The sequence below is a fragment of the Elephas maximus genome, chromosome X (assembly GCF_024166365.1).
Source record: "Elephas maximus indicus isolate mEleMax1 chromosome X, mEleMax1 primary haplotype, whole genome shotgun sequence".
In the NCBI taxonomy this organism is placed as follows: Eukaryota; Metazoa; Chordata; class Mammalia; order Proboscidea; family Elephantidae; genus Elephas; species Elephas maximus.
This window is the reverse complement of record NC_064846.1, coordinates 165,000,580-165,023,130: the sequence shown is the minus strand read 5'-3', so window position 1 is coordinate 165,023,130 and position 22,551 is coordinate 165,000,580. Positions and strand designations below refer to the sequence as shown.

At 38.6% G+C, this 22,551-nt stretch overlaps 2 protein-coding genes across 3 annotated transcripts in view; one reads left to right on the top strand and one right to left on the bottom strand.

The window, feature by feature from the left end:
• The window catches only part of FANCB (FA complementation group B), a 288,694-nt gene that overhangs the window by 32,717 nt on the left and 233,426 nt on the right, over window positions 1-22,551 (bottom strand). The window contains exon 11 of the mRNA XM_049871792.1: window positions 12,159-12,204. Coding sequence (XP_049727749.1) covers window positions 12,159-12,204 — 46 coding nt within the window. The remainder of the gene's footprint in view (window positions 1-12,158; window positions 12,205-22,551) is intronic.
• The window catches only part of GLRA2 (glycine receptor alpha 2), a 204,100-nt gene that overhangs the window by 98,586 nt on the left and 82,963 nt on the right, over window positions 1-22,551 (top strand). The window lies entirely within an intron of this gene.

Genomic DNA, 22,551 nt, shown 5'->3' with positions numbered 1-22,551 from the left:
TAGCTCTTCCCCACTTCTTCAGTGTGGGCTGCGTGGAGTGACCTCCTTCCAAAGAGGACAGTATGCAAAGGGGGAAAAGTTAGTAACTTTACAGTGGAGAAACCTGACAAACACTACCTCACCCAGGTGATAAATAAATGATAAGTGATAAGTCATGCTGATAGCATGCACCCTGGGTATGATGTGATGAGAAGGGCACTTCATTTCCATGGTCTTCCTCCCCGAAACCCATAACCCAAGTCTCATTATGAGAAAAAAAAAATGCCAGATAGACCCCAATTGTGGGGCATTCTACAAAATGCCTGACTAGTACTCCTCAAAACTCTCAAGGCCATCAAAAACAAAGTCTAAGAATCTGTCACAGCCAAGGGGAGCCCAAGGAGACATAATGACTAAATGTAATGAAGGAGGTCCTTGAACAAACAAACAAACAAACAAATTAGGTAAAAACTAAGGTATCGATATTGGTTCATTAGGTGTGATAAATATACCATTCCAGTGTAAGATGTTGACATCAGGGGAAACTGGGTGTGGGGTATATGAAAGCTGTGCTATCTTTGCAGCTTTTATATAAATTGAAAACTATTCTATAATAAGAAAGTTTATTTTTAAAAGTGATATCTATTTTAAAGCAACTGAAGTATCTCATAGAATCTAAAAGTCGATGTGTGCCTGGGCATCCAAAATGGACTGGAAGGCTAGAAAGGACTTTTCTCTGTCCCTAAATAAGAGAACTGATTTGTTCTATTCTCTCACATTCTTCATTATCTCATATCCACACAGGTCAGAGAGCCTGGCTGTGGGCGCTGTCAGGGTGTTCATGTTGTATCATCCCAGTTACCCGGAGGAAGATTGTTCTCTCTCTCTTTCTTTCTGTCCCAATTCCACATTTCCATAAGAAGGGATTGCCCTCTTTAGGATGAGAGCCCACCACTGTTTTCATCAGCTGTGATAGAGGGCAGAGTCAGGGAATGGACTCTGATTAGCTCAGCTTAGGTCATCTGTTCACCCTGAAAATAAATTGTCATCACAGGAACAGAGTCACATGTATGTACATGGCTGCCCAGCATCCCACCCCTGTAGATGGAGGGAACTATAGGGGAGGAAGGCCAGGGAGGAGAAGGAGCTTCTCTCAGGATGAAGGGTGGTGGGGATGGCGAAGGGAGATGCCACCTAATAATGGTACAGGAATAACCACAGAGTATCTGAGATTAAGGAGAACAAGCAGACTTAATATGAAACATAAATACATTGCACTTCTGAAAACGTACAGGTCCAAAATCCCTTACCTATGCTTCCTAAATCCCCAAAGCTCTGAAAACCTAAAGGTTTTCCATAGCTCATTTGGCAGCAAGTCGTGTCCTGAACTGATGAGATGCTAATTATAGTCTCTAAATATCACATTTAGTGTTTATTCATACTGTTTGCCAAAGAAATATTAATGTCTTTGATTATAGAATCTTCCCCAAGCCCCACTAGGAGTAATGTATAATACATTATATATGTTTCAGTGTTACCTTAATAAAATCTGAAAAACTCTGAATTACAGTACACAATTGCTCCCATAGGTTTCATGTAAGGGCTACATATATAATAGCATATATAATAGCATATATATAGAAGTACATAAATGTCAATTTGTACTTAGCTCTGAAAACAAGAACCATGGAAATATAAACCATATAAGAAAACCAAATAAAGAAACCTTTAACAGGTCGAAAGGAAAATACACAATATTTATAATAGTTTTTGGATGATAAAAAACTCATTGCCATCGATCAGATTACAACTCATAGCAAACCCTACGACAGAGCAGAATGCCCCATAGGGTTTCCAAGGAGTGACTGCTGGATTCGAACTTTTGGTTAGCAGCCGAGCACTTAGCCACTGTGCCACCAGGGCTCCTTTTTGGATGATGGGCTACCTTTATTAATAATAATAATACCTTATTTTTACATAGTGTTTACAATCTTCAAATCTCTTTTACATTCTTTTTTTTTTAATCATCAAAATAAGCCTCAGACATAACCAGTGCACAAACTGTTTATTATTACCTTTTACAGATAAGGGAGAGGGTGCCTACAGAGGGTTTTACTAGAGGTCTCCTAACCCCTAAGTCCAAAGCCCTTGAACTCTGTCCTCTGTATCCCAGATAGAAGAGGGGTATTGAATTGGCGTTTTCTGCTTGTAGGCAGAAACATAACAAAGCTACTTAACATGCAGCTTCACTGATGTTTGGAGGACTATGAAAGGGAAGGTTTGCCAAGGATTCTTGGGAGGATAGTAGTGGGAAGATGGAGTAGGCTATAGAGGAAACTGCACAATGTAGCTTCAAAACCTATAATTCTAAGTTTTACCATATCTTCAAAGGAATCTGATATTTTCAGGGTATTTTTCCTTGCCTCTTCAACTAACCTGGGGGCAGGTCTACTCTGTCCTATAGGGTCACTATGAGTCAGAATTGAATCAACGGCAGTGGGTTTGGTTGGAAGCCCTCGTGGCGTAGTGGTTAAGTGCTGTGGCTGTTAACCAAAATGTCGGCAGTTTGAATCCACCAGGTGCTCCTTGGAAACTCTATGGGGCAGTTCTACTCTGTCCTATAGGGTGGCTATGAGTCAGAATCAACTCGAAGGCGGTGGGTTTTTTGATCTTCAAATAACACCTAACAGATTTTAACCTTCCTTTATTATTATCTTTATTATATCTTCCAAGTTTCAGAATATTATATCTCATTTAAATAAACATGTAGCCATTTACTGATACAGAATTTTATTTTGTTCTTTTTACATCTAATGGTAATAATGAAACTTTATCTTACCATAAACAAGTGATTTCTATTCCTTTTGTGTTTGTGGACCTTCCTTTTAATATCAAAATATGTCATGTCTCCCTAGATGAAAGTAATTGTATATTTAGTACCCACTTATTGAAAACATACTTGCAAACACAAAAAAGCTGCTATGAATTTAGGTATACTGGCAAATCAATTGTATTTTACAAGTCACACCAGCACCTATAAGCATTTGACAATTAGCATTCCACTCACAATGCTTGGTGGAAATATGGATTCCCTGTGTTATAGTCTATTTCTACTTCGATTAATGTAATAAAAATTACCAATATTAATAGTGAAACATAAACAGAATAAATAGAATTTGAAAGCTATATTCCACACATAATTAGAATACCATAATGCACTTAGACTAAGGTGTGCCTGACCCAAGCCATCATGGTCTTTTCAATCACCTCATATGCGTGCAAAAGCTGGAGAATGAAAAAGGAAGACAGAATAATTGATGCATTCAAACTGTGGTTTTGGCAAAGAATACTTAATATACAGTGGACTGCCAGAAGAATAAACAAAGAAATACAACCAGAATGCTCCTTAGAAGTGAGGATGGCAAGACTTTGTCTTGTTTACTTTGGACACGTCATCAGGAAAGACCAGTCACTAGAAAAGGATATCATGGTTGGTAGAGGGCCAAGGAAAATGACAGAAGCCCTCAGTGAGATGGATTGACACAATAGCCAAAACAATGGACTGAAATATACCAACAATCATGAAGATGGCACAGGACCAGGGAACGTTTCATTCTGTTATACGTAAGGTTGCTATGAGTTGGAGCCGACTCAATGGCAACGAACAACAACAACGCACTTAGAATAGTGCTTGTCACATAGCAGGTACTCAAAAAACATTTGCAGAGTGAATAAATAGATACTGAAGCTCCTGATGAGGCAGCTTATGCAGAAGGATAAAACATTCAAGCCTCAGACTTCCGTGGATATGAATCCCTTATTAGCTGTTAAGTGACCTTTGTCAAGCTAATTATAATAAAAAATCTGTTATGGGGCCTTCTGTGACATATTCCATAAGTAAAGTCTTACATGACGTATTCTATAAAAGGTAGTTCCATTCCTCTCTCCTGTCAATCTTCATCTTTCCGGTAGGTCAGGGAGTTACCCAAACTTTCCTTCCCAAGAGACACTTAATGAGAACCACATCCCCACTGCTAAGAAATATGACACTGCAGATTCCATGCAGGAGGCAGTGCAGAGCTTGGTATGAAACACATGCTCAATGTGTATGTGTCAAATGAATAACTAGAGGAAGTTTGAGAATTTCCCATTGGAGGAAATCCCACACCAGAGGCAAGGAAATTCTGAACATTTAATTAACTAAATTAGGTGATTTAACACTCTTAGAAAAAAATTCCCTCCTGTGCTGTAATTATTTATGTTCTTTCTCTATTCAGTGACAATGCTTCTCTATTTCATTGTCAGTGTAGGAACCCCAGGGACAGCTGTCATAGCCAGCTCTTCAGTTCTAGGCGCCTGTGCCCCTCTGCTTTCTATCCCTCAAATGCTGCCTGTCATTAGCAATTCTGAAATTTGTTATTGTCTCTTTGTCAGGTTCCAAATTCTTATAAACGCTTGAGGACGCCACAAAAAAAGACTAAAATCTGTCTAAACCTGAGGATGTTGGAGAGATTAGTCCTGTTTAAATAAATACCCATTTTTTTGTTTGTTTGCTACATTTCATCTTTCTTTGCCTTTGTCAGGTTGTACTGACTTCCCCCCATACAGCGTATTGCCTTTCCCCTCATCAATATTACCACGTGCCTTCTATCTATCTAGTAATTTACCTTCCCTTCCCTGGTAACCATCAAAGAATGTTTTTTTCTCTGTGTAAACCTTTTCTTGTTTTCTTATTATGGCGGTCCTTTTTTTTTTTTTTTTAGTTATACAATATTTGTCCTTTTGTGATTTCACTGATTTCACTCAGCATAATGTCCTCCAAATTCATCCATGTTGTGAGATGTTTTACAGATTCGTCATTACTCTTCATCATTGCATAGTATTCCATTATACATATGTACCAGTTTGATTATCTGTTCATCCATTGGTGGGCACTTAGGTTGTTTCCATCTTTTTGCTTTTGTGAATAATGCTGCAATGAACATGGGTTTGCATATGTCAATTCATGTCATGGCTCTTATTTCTCTATGATATATACTTAGGAGTGGGATTGCTGGATTATACAGTATTTCTATTTCTAGCTTTTTAAGGAAGCACCATATCACTTTCCATACTGGTTGTACCATTTTATATTCCCACCAGTAGTGTATAAGAGTTCCAGTCTCCCCACAACCCTACCAGTATTTGTTGTTTTCTGTGTTTCTTTTAATTAGTGCCATTGATATCAGGGTGAGATGGTATCTCATTATACTTTTAATTTGCATTTTTCCAATGGCTAATGGGAAACTCTGGTGGCATAGTGGTTGGGCTGCTATCCAAAAGGTCGGCAGTTCAAATCTACCATGCATTCCTTGGAAACCCTATGGGGCAGTCCTACCCTGTCCTTTAGGGTCGCTATGAGTTGGAATCGACTCAACGGCAATGGGTTTGGTTTTGGGTTTTTTAATGGCCAGTGATCACGAGCATTTCTTCATGTGTTTGTTAGCTGCCTGAATGTCTTCTTTGGAGAAGTGTCTGTTCATGTCCCTTACCCATTTTCAATTGGATTGTTTGTCTTTTTGTTGTTGAGGTGTTTTCTATAAATTTTAGAGATAAAATTCTATAAATTTTGTCAGATATGTTGTAGCCAAAGTTTTTTTCACAGTCTGTAGATTCTCTTTTTATTCTTTTGGAGAAGTCTTTTGATAAGCATAAGTGTTTAATATTTACAAGGTCCCATTCATCTATTTTATCTTCTGTTGTTTGTACATTTTTAGTTATGGTTGGTATACTATTTATGTCATGTATTAGGCCCCCTAGGGTTGTCCCTATTTTTTCTTCCATGATCTTCATAGTTGTAGATTTTATATTTAGGGCTGTGATCCATTTTGAGTTAGTTTTTATGTATGGTGTAAGGTATGGGTCCCGTTTCATTTTTCTACAGATAGATATCCATTTTTGCTAGATATATTGACTGCAAGTTTGTAAGCAATATGCTCCACCACCCCAACAGGAAGGGTCTTACCCATTTTCTGATGCCAAAAATCCCACAAGCTTTTTGTCCAAGGCAAGGTCATGGGAGCTCCGTAGACACATCCAAACACCCTGAGGGACCAAGTAACTGGACTGAGGGCTGTGGAAAACATGATCTTGGGGAACATCTAGCTCAACTGGCATAACATAGTTTATAAAGAAAATGTTCCACATTCTACTTTGGTGAGTAGAGTCTGGGGTCTTAAAAGTTTGTGAGCAGCCATCTAAGATACTCCACTGGTCTCACCCTATCTGGAGCAAGGGAGAATGAAGAAAACCAAAGATGCAAGAGAAAGGTTAGTGCAAATGACTAATGGGCCATAAGTACCACAGCCTCCACCAGACTGAGTCCAGTACTAGATGATGCCTGGCTACCACCAACAACTGCTCTGACAGGGATCACAACAGAGGGTCCAGGACAGGCCTAGAGAAAAATGTAGAACAAAATTCTAACTCACACACACACAAAAAAGACCAGACTTAACTGGTTTGACAGATACTGGAGAAACCCCAAGAGTATGGCCCCTGGACACCCTTATAGCTCAGTAATGAAGTCACCCCTGAGGTTCACCCTGCAGCCAAAGATTAGACAGGCCCATAAAACAAAACTAGGCTAAATGGGAACACCAGCCCAGAGGCAAGGATGAGACGGCAGGAGGGGACAGGAAAGCTGGCAATGGGGAACCCAAGGTCGAGAAGGGGAGAGTGTTGACATGTCGTGGGGTCGGCAACCAATGTTACAAAATAATACGTGTATTAATTGTTTAATAAGAAACTAGTTTGCTCTGTAAACCTTCATGTAAAGTACAAAGAAAAAAAAAAAAGTCTCAAACTGCCCACTGCATTGCCAAGAGATAGGCAATATATAGCAGGCATTTTTAGGAAGGATCTTCATTTGGAAGATACCTAGAATTGTGTGGTAAACTCATCACAAGAAAAACAATCAATCAATAAATACATTGCTGGCACTAGATGGAAATGTACGTCATGCAAATAAAAGGAAAACACTCAATGTATGAGAGAGTTCCAGAGTTCCAGTTGCTCCACAGTCTTGTCAGTGCTTGTTATATAGTGTTTAATGGTAGCTGTTGTGTAGAATTTTATCTTAGAATGTTAACAGAGAGATATTCAGGTTTATCATGCATAAACTCATCTAGTTTATTGTAAGGTAGTCCTGGAAAGGCACATAAGTAAGGCCTTACAACATTCATTTAGAGCTGGAGAATCAGAATTAACAATTACAATTATAACGTTAGTTCAATGGTTAGAGTCCAAATCTTTATACTTAAGGCTTTTACCTTTTATGACAGGTCTCAGGAGGAAGGTTTGACCACAGCTCAAACTCAGCTGAGGTCCTTCATAGCTAGGGTCCAAGGTCAGTGGTGGTGGGCAGAGTCTCAGCAGACTCTTGGTCTTCAGAGAGAGTAAGAGACTAGAGAAGGATCCCTTTGCCTCTGCCTTCTCTCAGTGAGGTTTATATGTAAAATTTTCACCTTGGCCTCACACGATAAGGGCCAGTGTGACATCAAAGACTATGTTATGTCTTTTCTCCAGGGTTATAGATTAGCCAAATGTCACATTTTTTCTTCAATGTTAAAGATTAGGGAGCTTGTTTAGACTTAACGTATCAAGGATAGTTCACAAAGATTAACTATGTTATGTCTTCTTTTCTCAGCATGCTGGGTCAAAGTAAACTTAAACGTTGTTTATCACATTCTTCGTGTATTTCACCTACTTCTATGTCTAACTTCAGAAGTTTTATAAATAACTTTCTAATGACTTAAAGGTTTCTAATGATTTACAGTTAATGTTAGAGAGCCTCACAAAGGTGGAAATATTTAAATTTCTAAGCTTATATTATGAGTGATTATAAATATGTATTTTGAAAGCATAATAGTCACTTAATCTTCAACAAGGTGGATTTGACACAGTGGTTGCAACAATGGGTTCAAACATAGCAACAATTGTGAGGGTGGTGCAGGACTGGGCACTGTTTCGTTCTGTTGTACATGGGGTCGCTATGAGTCAGAATCAACTCAGTGGCACCTAACAACAGTAGTGATTATACCTTACGGAATTTGAGAGCATCATAGAAGCATACAGAATAGCTCATTGTGGTTTTAATATGCATATCCCTGGTGACTAATGATGTCGAGCACCTTTTCATATGCTTAATAGCCATTAGTTATCTTCTTTTGTGAAGTGCTTATTCAAGTTTTCACCCATTATTTTATTACCCAAGTACAACTCTTGATTTCAACTCTATTATCCTAGTACTCTATATTGAGTTCTACATGCTTTTTAGTTAATCAGTCTAATGAAGTTTGTCATGGGTAATAATTTTTGCCTTTTTAAAATTCTGTGACCTTTTCAAAATCAGTGATTTCAAAATGACCATTTTTCAAGTGTGGAACGCTATATAATGAGATTCCTATTCTGCATATATTATCAGAAATAAGATAAAATTCCACACAGTTTAGTGGTTCAGAGCATAGACTCTGAATTCAAGATGTCTGGATTCACATTAAATGATGGTTGTACTTCCATGCCTCAGATATCTCATGCGTAAAATGAGGATCATGACAGGACTTGCCTCATAGTGTTGTCGAGGATCATTGGAATTAACATATTTAAAACTATTAGAGTGATGCCTGATGGATAGCAGGCCATCAATAAGTATTTGCTATTGATAGTATGACTTGGGGGTGCTAAATTAGGCCCCCATTGTGTCTGTTCAATCAAGAGAAGTTTAGAACATTATCCAACGAATTGGAGAGCCGCCACATGTTGATCTGGGCCACTCAGACAAAGACTGGGAGATTGGGTCTGAATCTCCACAATTGGTTGAGTGGAATGACCACTGGAATGATCACTGAAGCCCATTGTAAACATTGTTTCTGGTCTGTTTGGCTTTGAGGAACCAGCATATGCCTAATGGCTCCATTAGGGTGTGAGTTAGGATGGCCCTGGCCAAATTATAAATATTCATGACTTGTGAATTGTTCAGTCTGGCTCTGGATGGGAATGAAAAGATTTAGGACAAAAAGAGCAGCTCCCCTTCCAGGCAGCCTGAGACACAGGAGCACTGTAATAAAGTGGGAAGTTCGGTTACACAGAGAATCATTTTGTAAAATCTACAAAACACTCCCATAAAGGTTATATATTCAAGGACATCCACGTGGCTAGAGAAAGCAAGTCAAATGTGACAGGAAAGGAAATTGCCTAAGTAAGAGAACCTCATCTCTGCCAGTAACTCAAAGGGGGCTGTGGGGTTTTTCTCTCATTAAGTCCATCTGCCTGGGCTGGGTGCCTGGCAGTTCTTCTGCTAATGAGGATCTGCTCTTCCTAATACTAGAGGAAATAAGTCTTCATATCTACCCCTTTTCATGTGCCAGTGGCATGTCAGAAACAATTTTTCAGGCAAGAGGCATTTCAAGCTACAACCAGGTACGATCATTCAGTCACCCAGCTCCTCAGCCATTTGATGCAATGAGGACAGAGGACAGTGCTGAGTGCCTGTCCTTCCTCTGCTGACTCATTAGATTCAGAAGGGAATCACATTCTTTATCATCCCATGCCATCAGGATATTAAAAAAAAGGATATTAGCTTCCCATAAATGCTCACATAAAAATGTGCAATGACTTGCATTTGGTCGTGATTTTTTTCTTTACAATTTCATCAAGTTATGCCTACATGGATTTCTTGCTGTTATATGTCCACTGAAAACTAATTATTTTTATTTTGTTTAGTTTTTTTTTTTTAACTTTCTACTTCATGGATTTTTTTTTTTTTTTTTACCAAAATGACTCTTGAGAATTATTAGGCTCAAAGGAAAGGCAGTCCTGGGGTACTTTTTCATATTCTTATTGACCTAGTGTGGAAGGCAGAATTCTAAAGATGCCCCTCCCCGCCAAGACTCCACACCCTATTCCCCTAAAAAAAAAAAAAAAAACCCTAGCACCCCTGAATCTGATAAGATATTACTCTCAGGGTTGCATTATGTTATAAGGTAGAGTTGAACCTAAAATAGGGAGATAATCCAGGTGGGCCAGATATAATCATGTTAGCCCTCAGAAGTAGAGAGATTTCCCAGGCTAGTGACAAAAGAGAAAGTCAGAGAGATGTGAAGCATAAGGGAAATTCAACTCTGGCTTGAAGATGGAGGGGACCACATGAGAAGGAATGTGGGAAGCTTAAGAAGCTGGGAGAAGACTCTGGATGAAAGCCAGCAAGGAACCAGGTACCTCAGCCCTGTAACTTCAAGGAACTGATTTCTGCCAATAATTATGTATTAGTTTCCTGTGGCTGCTGTCACAAATTGCCACAAACTTGGTGTCTTAAAGTAATAGACATTTATTCTCTCACAGTTCTTCAGGCCAGAAGTCTAAAATCAAGGTGTCAACAGGGCCATGTTCCCTCCTAAGACTCTAGGGGAGATTCCTTCCTTGCTTCAGACATCCCTTGGTTTATGGCTACACAACTCCAATCTCTGCCTTTGTCTTCGTATATTCTATGTCTGTGTCATCTCCTGTTCTGTCTTTTATAAGAACTTTTGTCATTGGATATAGGGTCTAACTGGATAATCCAGGATAATCTCATAAATTCATATTCACAGGTTAAAGGGGTTAGGACCAGAACATAGCTTTTGGGGGGCCAACATTTAACCCACTACAAATAGGAATGAGCGTGGAAGATGACTTCAAGCTCTAGATAAGAACACTGGTGGCCAACACCTTGACGTTAACCTTGTGAGACCCTCAACAGAGAACCCAGATGTGCTAGACTTCTGACCTATAGAAGCTAGCTAATAAATGGGTGCTGTTTTAAGCTACTAAGTTTGTGGTAATTTGTTATACAGCAATATAAAACTAATACAACTAGTTTCTTCTCATTGCACTCTGTAAATGGCTGAGCAGTAGGTAGAGAATTAGGATTAGCTGAGGATTAGGTATAGAAAAGTAAATGATTTTAGAAACACCCAGGAATTAGCCCAGGTTGGAGCCCTGGTGGCACAGTGGTTAAGCATTCGGCTGCTAACCAAAAGGTCAGCAGTTCAAATCCACCAGCCAGCCGTTCCTTGGTTCTACTCTGTCCTATAGGGTCATTATGAGTTGGAATCGACTCAACTGCAACAGGTTTTGTTTGGATTTTTTTTAAGAGATTGTGGGGTCATCTCACCAGGAAGAAGTTCCAACTGACACAATCATGCTGGTAATTGTGGCAATAAAATTGGGGCAAGGAAGAAATTATATTGAGTCTGCCAGTGGGAGGGTGAGAATTCACCAGATGCTGAGTTTGGCAATCATTTTTCCTCAGCTTTGAATGATACCAGGAATGTCATTGTGCTTTTTGTGCTTCCCTTTCCTTCATGGCTTAGGGGGCTTTTCCCCACTCCTGTAATGATGTGGTAAAGATCAAGCATCCCATGACAACTCATTAATGAAATGGGAACGTGCCTACATCACGTATCATTGTCCTGAAATTGATTATTAAAACATACACAGTAGAGGCGTTATGAGGTGTTAGAAAAGTGGAAGGTAGGAAGTGGTGACAACAAAATATGAAATGACTGTCAGAACTACAGGAAAACATAATACGTGGATTCACAGATCTTAGAAGTTAAGAATACGAGGCTGGGAGGATGGGTCCTGAGTGTGTTTAACACAGGGCTGAACTAGGAAGCCATTGAGAGAAAAATACACTTCTCTGCCCCCAGCAGCTCCTGAAAGCAGCTCTGCAGTCCCTCTGCTCTGCTGTGGTATACCCCCTTGGAGCTCTGATGCCCCAAGTGTGCCAAGTTTCTTGCTGGATTTTCTTCTTTGCCCTTCTCCTTCTTCTGTGGCCAGCAGGAAAGCACTTCCTGATCTTAGCACTGGTTATTATCGGAGAGATTCCCCCATTGAGGTGCCCAAATGACACTTTTCTTTCCATTTCCCAGAGCCATCTCCTCACCTGAGCTCACATTTCTTGTTTGGTTTGGTGGAAAACTGGAGTTTAGATAGACTACTGGGATAGTCAAAGAAATAAAGTGGATTAATTTAGGAATAAAGAGATTGAGGACAAAATATAGGTATTTTGGAAAATCCCCCATTCAAAGACTATTATAAGCTTTGTAAACAATACAGAATTTTTATGGGAAAAAATGTGGTTTTTTTTTATGGCCTACCTGTTCAAGCAAGGTGAAGAAGTATGGCTTTTCTTCCAGTATAAATCTAAAAAGAAAAAAGAAAAAAAAAAACAGAGCATCAAACCAGGGTGATTTATTTTTCTATTCAAACTTACAATGTTTCTTTTGCTGATATAAGATTTCAGTGGGTGTATTTTATTTTTACTTTTTTCAGTAGTATGCTTTAAAAAAATCTGTAAGTCTCCTTGGTCTACCAAACAATATACTTTATTTCCTACCTATGTGAGTGGTTCTAGATTTTGTAAAGTATTGCTCTGTCTTAAACATTCTTACTAGCCAAATTAAATGCTGATTTCAGGGAAAAGGAATGAACAGGAGAAGATAATTCAGTTCAGTATTGGATTTTGGCTTTATAGTTTGATAAAAGCAATTTCTTTCCTTCTTGCTTATCCTCTACCTTTCTAGTGCTAACCTCTAGTGCTTATCTCAGCACTTTAGTGGGTGTTTTAAATTGTGTTCATTGTTCGAGCTCTGAAAACATATTAATTCTTATGCCTTCATCTTCATGAAAAGGATAACTTTGATAGTAGCATGAATAAAAATGGTCTGCACAACTTTTTTATATGGGCATTAATGAGAAATATGGATTTTATGCAACTGATATGACTTCTATGGGCCATATTAATGGCCTAACCACGTAAAAATGAACAGCAAACTCCATGTGTGCTCTGCCAATGGTTTGCCTACTTGGCTTTGGTTAGACAAAAGATGACTGCAGAGTGTTGTTGTTAGGTGCTGTTGAGTTGGTTCTGACTCATAGCGACCCCATGTATAACAGAACAAAACGTTGCTCGGTCCTGCACCATCCTCACCATCATCGCTATGTATGAGCTCATTGTTGTAGCCACTATGTCAGTCCATCTTGTGCTAGTCTTCCTCTTTTTCACTGACCGTCTACTTTACCAAGTATGATGTCCTTCCCCAGAGATTGGTCCATCCTGATAACATGTCCAAAGTACGTGAGACAAGGTCTTGCCATCCTTGCTTCTAAGGAGCATTTTGGCTATACTTCTTCCAAGACAGATTTGTTTGTTCTTCTGGCAGTCCATGGTATATTCAATATTCTTCACCAACAACATAATTCGAAGACATCAATTCTTCCTCGGTCTTCCTTAATCATTGTCCAGCTTTCCTATGCATATGAGGTGATTAAAATATCATGACTTGGGTCAGGCACACCTTAGTCCTCAAAGTGACATCTCTGCTTTTTAAGATTTTAGAGAGGTCTTTTGCAGCAGATTTGCCCAATGCAATACATCGTTTGATTTCTTGACTGCTGCTTCCATGGGTGTTGATTATGGATACAAGTAAAATAAAATCCTTGACAGCTTCAGTCTTTTCTCTGTTTATCGTGATGTTGCTTATTGGTCCAGTTGTGACAATTTTTGTTTTCTTTATGTTGAGGTGTAATCCATACTGAAGGCTGTTGTCTTTGATCTTCATCAGTAAGTGCTTCAAGTCCTCTTCACTTGCAGCAAGCAAGGTTGTGTCATCTGTATATCATACTATCCCCTTGTTCTGTTAGAATAACTGCCTCTTGGTCTATGTAGAGGTTCTGCATGAGCACAATTAAGTGTTCTGGAATACCCATTCTTCACAATGTTAACCATAATTTGTTATAATCCATACACTCGAATGCCTTTGCACAGTCAATAAAACACAAGTAAACATCCTTCTGGTATTTTCTGCTTTCAGCCAAGATCCTAGATTGTTGAGTAGAGGGTGTGTATTTTCCTTGATTTGGGTCATAGCCCCTCTTTACCTATAGATCAAAATATCTAATAAATATTCTTCCTTTTCTTGCACTAATAAAAGGTGTTTAGTTGATGCCTTCATTTCTCTCCTGTACATTCCTGATGGCTGTATGTGCTTTGTATTCTTAGTAGGTTATATTTTCCAGTCTCTTCCTCTGGGATGGGAGTTAAGTTGTTTATTTATCAATTAACTGACAAAAAATACTGAGAGATGACAGTAAATTCCGTTTTTGGTCTTTTCTTCTTTGAACCCATAATTGGGCACTGTGCACAAATATGTGTCAAACGGCAGAACCATTTTCTAAAGGAAAATACTCTGAACATGTATCCAAACAAAACATGGGTCTCAATTAATTATCATTCCTCTTTGTAGTTAACCTAAAGGAAAGACTAGAACAAGAACACACCATAGCTTTTGGAACAGAGTTTACCTGAGGCTTGCTGAACTTGGTGCACTATTAGGTGGCTGGTGTTCCCACAGAGTGAGATAGACATGCTTTGAAAAATAATTAAAGGGCTTTTATTTTTAATTGGATAAAATTGACTATTTCCATGATGGTCTTCCTTATACAATACTTCCATTGATCCTCTGTGAGTTGAGAAGTATCACAAATCTAGTCTATCACCTAATAGCTCCTCTACCTTTCAACCTGACTTTAAGAGGCATCCCTTTGAGGGACACCAGGAGAGCCATTCCTCTAGAATAAATGGTGACAGTTGGACAGTGCTCCAGAGAACCATAATGAAATAATTAGGGAGGGAATCTCCAGTAACCTAAGAATAAAAATAGCCAATTCAGTTGTGTACTTATTATGTGCCAAGCACTGTGCTAGAACTGATTTTTATATATTATGTTATTTAATGCTTAAAACTACCCTATATGGTAGAGGTACCGAAGAAATTCAGGCCTACAGAGATTAATTACCTAAACTTAGATTGTGTGGCCAGTAGGTGGGAGAGACCTAGGATTAGAACCTAGACAATTTAAGTCTAAAGCCATATGCTTTACAGCTCTGTTCTACCTTCCAATGACAACTAAATTAAGTTTCTTTAATTGGTGTAAAATACTGTATGATACTAATGATGCCAACTTGTATTGACTGCTTACTTGGTACTGGGCACTGTCCTGAGTTCTTTACATGAATTAACTCACTTAAATCCTTACAGCAGCATATGACGCAGACACTCTCACTAGCCCACTTTATAGTTTTATAAACCAAGGCAAGTAAAGTTCAATTATTAGAAAGGTATTATGGCAGGGTTGGAATGTGGACTCTGAAAGTCTTTCTCCAGAGGCTATGCTTTTAACCACAGCCTCTCCTTGTGTCACTAAATAACTCATTTGAATCTTTCCCCTGACAGGGAGATGGGAAGGTAAACTTAATCTGGGGAGCCAAACCCAGTCTCAGACCAGTCCACAGGGCTCAGGAGAGGATAACTGGGACGTGCAGTTGAATATGAACAGAGAAGATTGAGGGTGATATAGTTTTGGTATAACAGAGATGGGTAGTGTCCATTCGGAGAGGAAGTGGGCTGCCCAGTTGCAATAATCTCACAGCTTTGTCTAGGCAAGCCCAATTCTTTTGATGGTGTTGAAAATGTGAAGTGACTATTTACTCTGGGCTTCAACTTTCCCTTCCTGCCAACTGTGACCCTGGACCTTGTAAAAGACAGTGACAGCCACCTTCAGGCCAGGTTTTCACAACTACAAAAACCTGAGTAAATCAGGCAAAATAGGTCACCATTCCTCTTTACATTAGCTGGAGAGAGCCTGACGTGGGGAAGCATGAACAGATGTTGGGCATTGCACAGAGGGATCCAAAAGCTTCTAATTAGACACAAAGAAAAATGCATAGAGGGATAAGGAGATGGTGTTTAGGGTTCACCTTAGCCACAGGGAGACTCAGAAGTCAAGGGCCATTTTGAGGGAATGCCAAAAACACACCCACCAAAAACATCCCTCCCAAACACATTTGTCTTCCATCGTGGAGTTGAGAGATGCATGGATTCAAGGTAAAGGTTGGTTTCAATGATGATTTACTATTGGTGTTAGTCACTGTTGAGTCGATTCTGACTCATGGCAACCTCATGTATGCAGAGTAGAACTGTTCTGTAGCGTTTTCAAGGTTGTGACTTTTGCAGAAGCAGATAGAGAGGCCTGTCTTCTGAGGTGCCACTGGGTGAGTTGGAACGGCAACATTTCAGCTAGTATTCAAGAACTTAACCATTTGCATTAATGATGATTATGATAGTTTATATTTGTATAGCGTGTTAAACTTACAAATGACTTTCCCATTTACTGTATCACTAGATTCCAGAGCAGCCTTGAAAGGTAGGTAGGACTAGATTTCATTCGCAAAGGAGACAATTAAGTGCCAAAGTTCCAGAGCCCAGTGCCTGACAGCCAGAGGTGGAATCCAGTTCTCATGACTCCTGGTCTGAGGATACCTGAGGTTGAAGAAGGAAATTTGGAGAAAGGGCAAGAGCAAGGGGCACCTGCCAACTGAGGAGATTATTTCACAAGTCAGAAGACAAGTGTTAAGAGAAAAATGGTAGGAAGCTAAGGACAAATACTATTTATTTTATTTAAGATAAAGATAGATGAAAGTTTGTGAGCAGAGTAGATGAAGGAGTGCTCACATTCACCTGGCCCTTCGTCTGGTCAGATCATGTCAGGGTACATAAAAGTGGTGGCTTTTAAGATGGGTAGAATTTTCTCAGGCAGAAATGGGGCAGAGAGAATTTCAGGGTGGAGGGAACCTCCTGAATGAGTCTGAAGGGGCAGAAATCAAGGGCATGGCTGAAGAACAATGAATTGCTCAATTCAATTGTAGCACTGGATATATGAAAGGAAATAGCATAAGATAAGACTGGAAAGGTTGAGGGATAATACCACACTGAATGTCAAAGTAACGCCTTTGAATGTCAAGCTAAATAGTTTGGTCTTAATTCATTAAACTTTGGAGTCAATAGTAGTTTATAAACATGGAAGTAACACAGTGTATACCTCATGAGTTTGTCGTAACATGTCAGTGAAATGTTGATGCAAATGTGCTGTGTAAAAATATCACTTCAGGAATTAATATTAATACATAATTACATTCATTTTTTCATTAACTGTTAACAAGTATTTATTGAGGGCCTATTTATTACATATTAGGCATTGTCTAGGCGTTTGGCATTCCTCAATTAGTAAGACATCACTGTGCTTGAGAAGCTCACAGTCTAGTGGGTAAAATGAACTTTTAAATAAATAATTATAATTAAGTACTCTGAAGGAAGTGTACATATGGTACTTTGATTTTTTTTCCATTATTTTATTTTATTGAGCTTTGGTGAAAGTTTACACAGAAAGTTAGGCTCCGATTTGAAATTTCCACACAAATTGTTCAGTAACATTAGTTATGTTTATCACAATGTGTCTTTAATTGTGTTCTGTTTGTTCCGTTTCCAGTACTCTAGCTTCCCTGCCCCCTTATCTTCTCATGTTTGCTTTTGAGTTAACTATTGATCTTTGGTCTCATACTGATGGTTTTTAAGCAGAGTACTCATCTTATGAGTAATATCTTTTATTTTGTGTGCCACTCTGCTATTTTGCTAAAGGGTGATCCTTTATTTTGTGTGCCACTCTGCTATTTTGCTAAAGGGTGATCTCAGGGGATAGGCTAGATTTAATTAAAGAATGTCTCAGGGTGACAGTCTTAAGGAGTCCTCTGTTCTCTACTGTTCCAGTTTGTCTGGATTTTTCTTTTGTAAATAAGAATTTGAGTTCTGCTCCGCATTTTTTTCCCATTCTATCTGGGACCATCTATTGTGACCCCGGTCAGAATGGTCAGTGGTGGTGGCTGGGCACCATCTAGCTCCCCTTGTCTCCGGGTAAATGAGGTTGTGGCTCAGGTGGACTTGTTTCTTCTCTGAGCTTTTTGTTACCTTCTTACTATTTTGCTCCTGGTGAGTAGAGAGCCGAAGTTGTGTCTTAGATGTGTCAACCACTGTGCCACCTGGGCTCTGGTATATGGCCACTGGAAAGCTTTTAAGACCCCAGACCCTACTCACTTCACTAGGATGCAGATCATGATTTTTGTGAACTATGTTATGCCAACTGACTGAGTTGTTCCACGAGACTATGGTCCTAAGCTTTCAAACCCAGAAAACCAATCTTGGAAGGTGTTCAGTTATGTATGTGGAGTATCCATATTTGTGTTTCAATGAATATATGTGCTTGCACCCACATATTTGTATTTACATGTATCTTTTTTTTATAGATACTTCTATCTATTCTCACCTATGTACACACCTGTACCTACCTGTATACCAATATGCCTATACCCATCCATATGTACTCAAACACTCATTTTTACTTTGGTTGTGCTGTGCTCGCTACATCCACATTTGGTGCCACTTTTCCCCTCACCAAAGAAAATAACAAGTCTCTACTATCTACAGCGTACTTCCCCTTCCCCACCCCATAACCACCAATGAACATTGGTCTCTCTATATATCTATTCTTGTCTTCTTATGAAGGAGGGATCATACCATATTTGTCCTTATAGGCTTGGCTTATTTCACTTTGCATTATGTCCTCCCAGTCCATCCATGTTATAATATGTTTCACAGACTCATCATTATTCTTTATGGTTGCATAGTATTCCATTGTATGTATGTACCACAATTGCCTTATCCATTCATTCCTTGATAGTCACTTCAGTTGTTTCCATTTATTTGCTATTGTGAATAATGCAGTAATGAACATTGGTGTGTGTATGTCTGTTCATGTCATTATTTTAGGTCTTTAGGGTATATACCAGAGCCCAGGTGGCACAGTGGTTGAGAGCTTGGCTGCTAACGAAGAGATCAGCAGTTCAAATCCACCAGCCACTCCTTGGAAACCCTATGGGGGCAGTTCTACTCTGTCCTATAGGGTCACTATGAGTCAGAATCAACTGGACGACAGTGGTTTTTTTTGTTTGGTTTAGGGTATATACCTAGGAGTCGTTGCTGTTGTTGTTGTTAGGTGCCGTCAAGTGGGTTCTGACTCATAGCAACCCTATGTACCACAGAACAAAACACTGCCTGGTCCTGTGCCATGCTCACGATCATTGTTATGCTTGAACCCATGGTTGCAGCCATTGTGTCAATCCATCTCGTTGAGGGTCTTCTTCTTTTTCACTGACCCTCTACTTTACCAAGCATGATGCCCTTCTCCAGGGGCTGGTCCCTCCTGATAACATGTCCAAAGTATGTAAGACACACTTTTGCCATCCTTGCTTCTAAGGAGCATTCTGGTTGTACTTTGTCCTAGGAGTGGAATTGCTACATCACAGGATAGTTCTACTTCTAGTTTTTTAAGAAAGTGCCATAGAGTTTTCCATAGTGGTTGTACCACTTTACAGTCCTACCAGCAATGGATAAGGGTTTCAGTCCCCCACATCCTTACCAACATTTGTTGTCATCTGTTTTTTTTTTTTTTATCAGTGCCATGTTAGGGTAAGATGGTATCTCATTGTAGTTTTGATTTGCATCTCTCTAATAATCGTGAAAATCTTTTCATATGTTTGTTGGCTACTTAGATGTCCTCTTTAGTGAAGGTTCTGTTCATGTCCTTTGCCCATGTGGTGATTGGGTTGTTTGTCTTTCTGCTGTTGAGTTGTTTCAGTTTTCTACAGATTTTAGACATTAAACCCTTATCGTATAAGTCATTTCCAAAGATTTTTTTCCCAGCTTATTTACTCTTTTAATAAAGTCTTTTGATGAGCATAAGCTTTTAAGTTTTATGCGGTCCCCAAGTACCAACTGTAGGGCAGCGCAGTAGGGTTTAACATGCTAGAGTTGTTTGGGCCGTATGAGTTCTCAAAATTAATCAAGCCCAAATGCCCTCCCAGGACAAAGCCCTGAGCTGGGAGAAACTGCTGGGAGTAGAATCTAGATTAAGCAGGACAGGGCCAATAGGACAGGAAAACAAACAAACAAACAGAAGTCCCAGATAAAAGTAGGGGTGGAGAACACAGCCAGGAGATTTCAGAAAATACAAGACCATATCTTTGAATGCTTCATGAAAACAACAGAAAATGGAGATCTAGGGGCATGAAGCTAGAAAAGCTATCTATAACTGCCCTTTTCTTCTAAAAAGTCAGAAACAGTAATTTTGAATAGAAATGAGCTATCAGGAAGGATTATGGTCAAATACCATAGAAAATTCCTATAAGACAAAGAGGGTAAGGAGTGGAATAACATCTCTATAGGCAGTGAAAACATGCCAAAAAATATGTCCACAAAACAGATAAAAATTTTAACAGAATAATTCAAAATGTGCTAAAAGAGATTAAGAAAAAAAACTATGAAGAGCAGTCTAAATAAGAATTAGAAAAATTCAGATATGAGGTAATCAGAGAGAAAAAATATTTGAAAAGAGAGAGTTGGCAGGCTTTAGCAAAGAATTAGAAATAAAAGGAAAAAATATTTTAGAAATTAAGACTAAGCTACCCAAGAGAAAAAATAATACCTAAAGAGAAAGAGGAGCTTGAAAGGAGGGAAATGCTTTAAATTAAAAAGAAAGGAAGATAAAAGTAATAAGATGGAACTATGGACAGCTAGAAAAGTGATAAATGTAGAAGATGAACAAAGATGATCCAGTGGGTATGGAACAGGAATCTCCAAAGAAGAAACTGAAGCAGTAGACCTATGCACACATTATTCAAGGAAACTTTTCCTAAATAATAAACAAACAAATAATAAGGACTTGAAACTACATAGGATAAGGACATACTGTATATCTGAGAAAATCAACCCAGGACAGTCAATACCACGTCAGAAACTATCAAACTTTAAAGAAGAAGAAAAAACCCTTTGGGCACCCAAAAAAAAGACCAAGTGACTTATGAGAGAAAATAAGTCATATTGGCATCAAATTTTTTAACAACAATAGTTTATGTCCCAAGTCAATAGAATAAAATATTTTTAAAAAACTCAAGAAAATAAATATTAGTCAAACTAATCTTCCCTCATTAAAACCACAAACTGTTATAAATATGAGAACTCAGTAAATATTGAGCTTGTCCTCAGGAATTTACTAGATAATAAGCTTCAGACAACCAAGGTGGCTGGAGAGATATCAGTATAAGGGCCAGTAGTGAGCACTAAAGATATGTTTATCTATAGAATTAAAACTAAATCAGAGCTATAAAGGAGATTAAACATATGTTTATCTGTAGAATTAAAACTAAATCAAGGCTATAAAGGAAAAAATATAGTATGTAATGGCTTTTTGCTCTGACAATGTAGATACAGCACAGCTAACAAAAATTGGAGAATGAGAAGACTACATAAAAAGTAGAATAAGCTCACTGACTGCCTTATAATTAAAAAAATATTTAAACAACTTTAAATAAACAGTGTTTTAATGCTGACAGCTTAAAATAAAGTTCCAGATGCAATATGTCATGTTTCTTCCTAATATTTAAGTTTTCTCTGACCTGCCTAATCTGATTCCAAACCATATGTTCCTATCTAGGTTTTCTTTCCTATCTCTCATCAGTGATCAATGGATTTTGATCAATTACTCTTAAAAAAAAAAAGTAGAGCTAAAAAAAGTTCCCTGGATGGTGCAGTTAAGCACTCAACTATTAGCCACAGCGTTGGTGGTTCAAACCCACCCAGAGGTGCCTCAGAAGACAGGCCTGGTGATCTGGTTCTGAAAGGTCACAGCCTTGGAAAGCCTGCGGTGCAGTTCTACTCTGCACACATGGGGTCTCCATGAGTCAGAATCGACTAGACAACAACTAATAACAACAGATATAAAAAGTGATTTCCTACAAGTTAATCTGTAAAACTCTGTTGTTTTGAATTAGTTAGTTGACAAATGTGGAATGATCATCCAGTGCAAGAATTCTAGATAACCCAAATAAAACACCAAGTTGAAGATGCATATGAAACAGAATATTCCAGACCAGATAACGGCCAATAGCATAGATTAAAGCATACCAGAAAGGCTTTTAGTTTCTGGATTATCACACTAATCACCATCGAGAACTAATGAAACATAGGTGCAAGGAAAACAAAACCTAAACTCACCATAATTACTTCAGGGAACTCTCTGATGAAATATTATTATATATAATAAATGACAATTTTAAAAGCTTTCTCAAACTATGTTTTAATCATGTATGTCTCCATTAAGCCTCTAAGTTAATTAAATAGGCAAACCAACTCGAGACAAGGAAATTGATTTTCTTCATAGGACACTCTCAACAGAGTAGCAGACTTAAGAAAGAGATCAATTTTTCTTCATGGTGTGCAAATTAAGCTCTGTTAAGTAAAGGAAAAAAAAATTCACAAAATCCCTGTTCCCTTGTTCCCTTCTGTTCTTTAGTGACATGTTAATCAAGTAAATATGGCAGGAAGGAAAAATACATCTAAATGTTCCATGTACTTTGTCACCTGGTGAAAGCAAAGAAATCTCCTGTCTCATTAGCAAAAACTTCCAATCACTCATTCTGGCCTCCTTCATAGTGGAGCCTGGGCGCTGAGACCTACTATGTGGATCCCAGTGCCTTCCTTACCCACCGAGGAAGCTTAACCAAAAAAAAAAAAAAAACCCGTTGCTGTTGTGTCGATTCCAA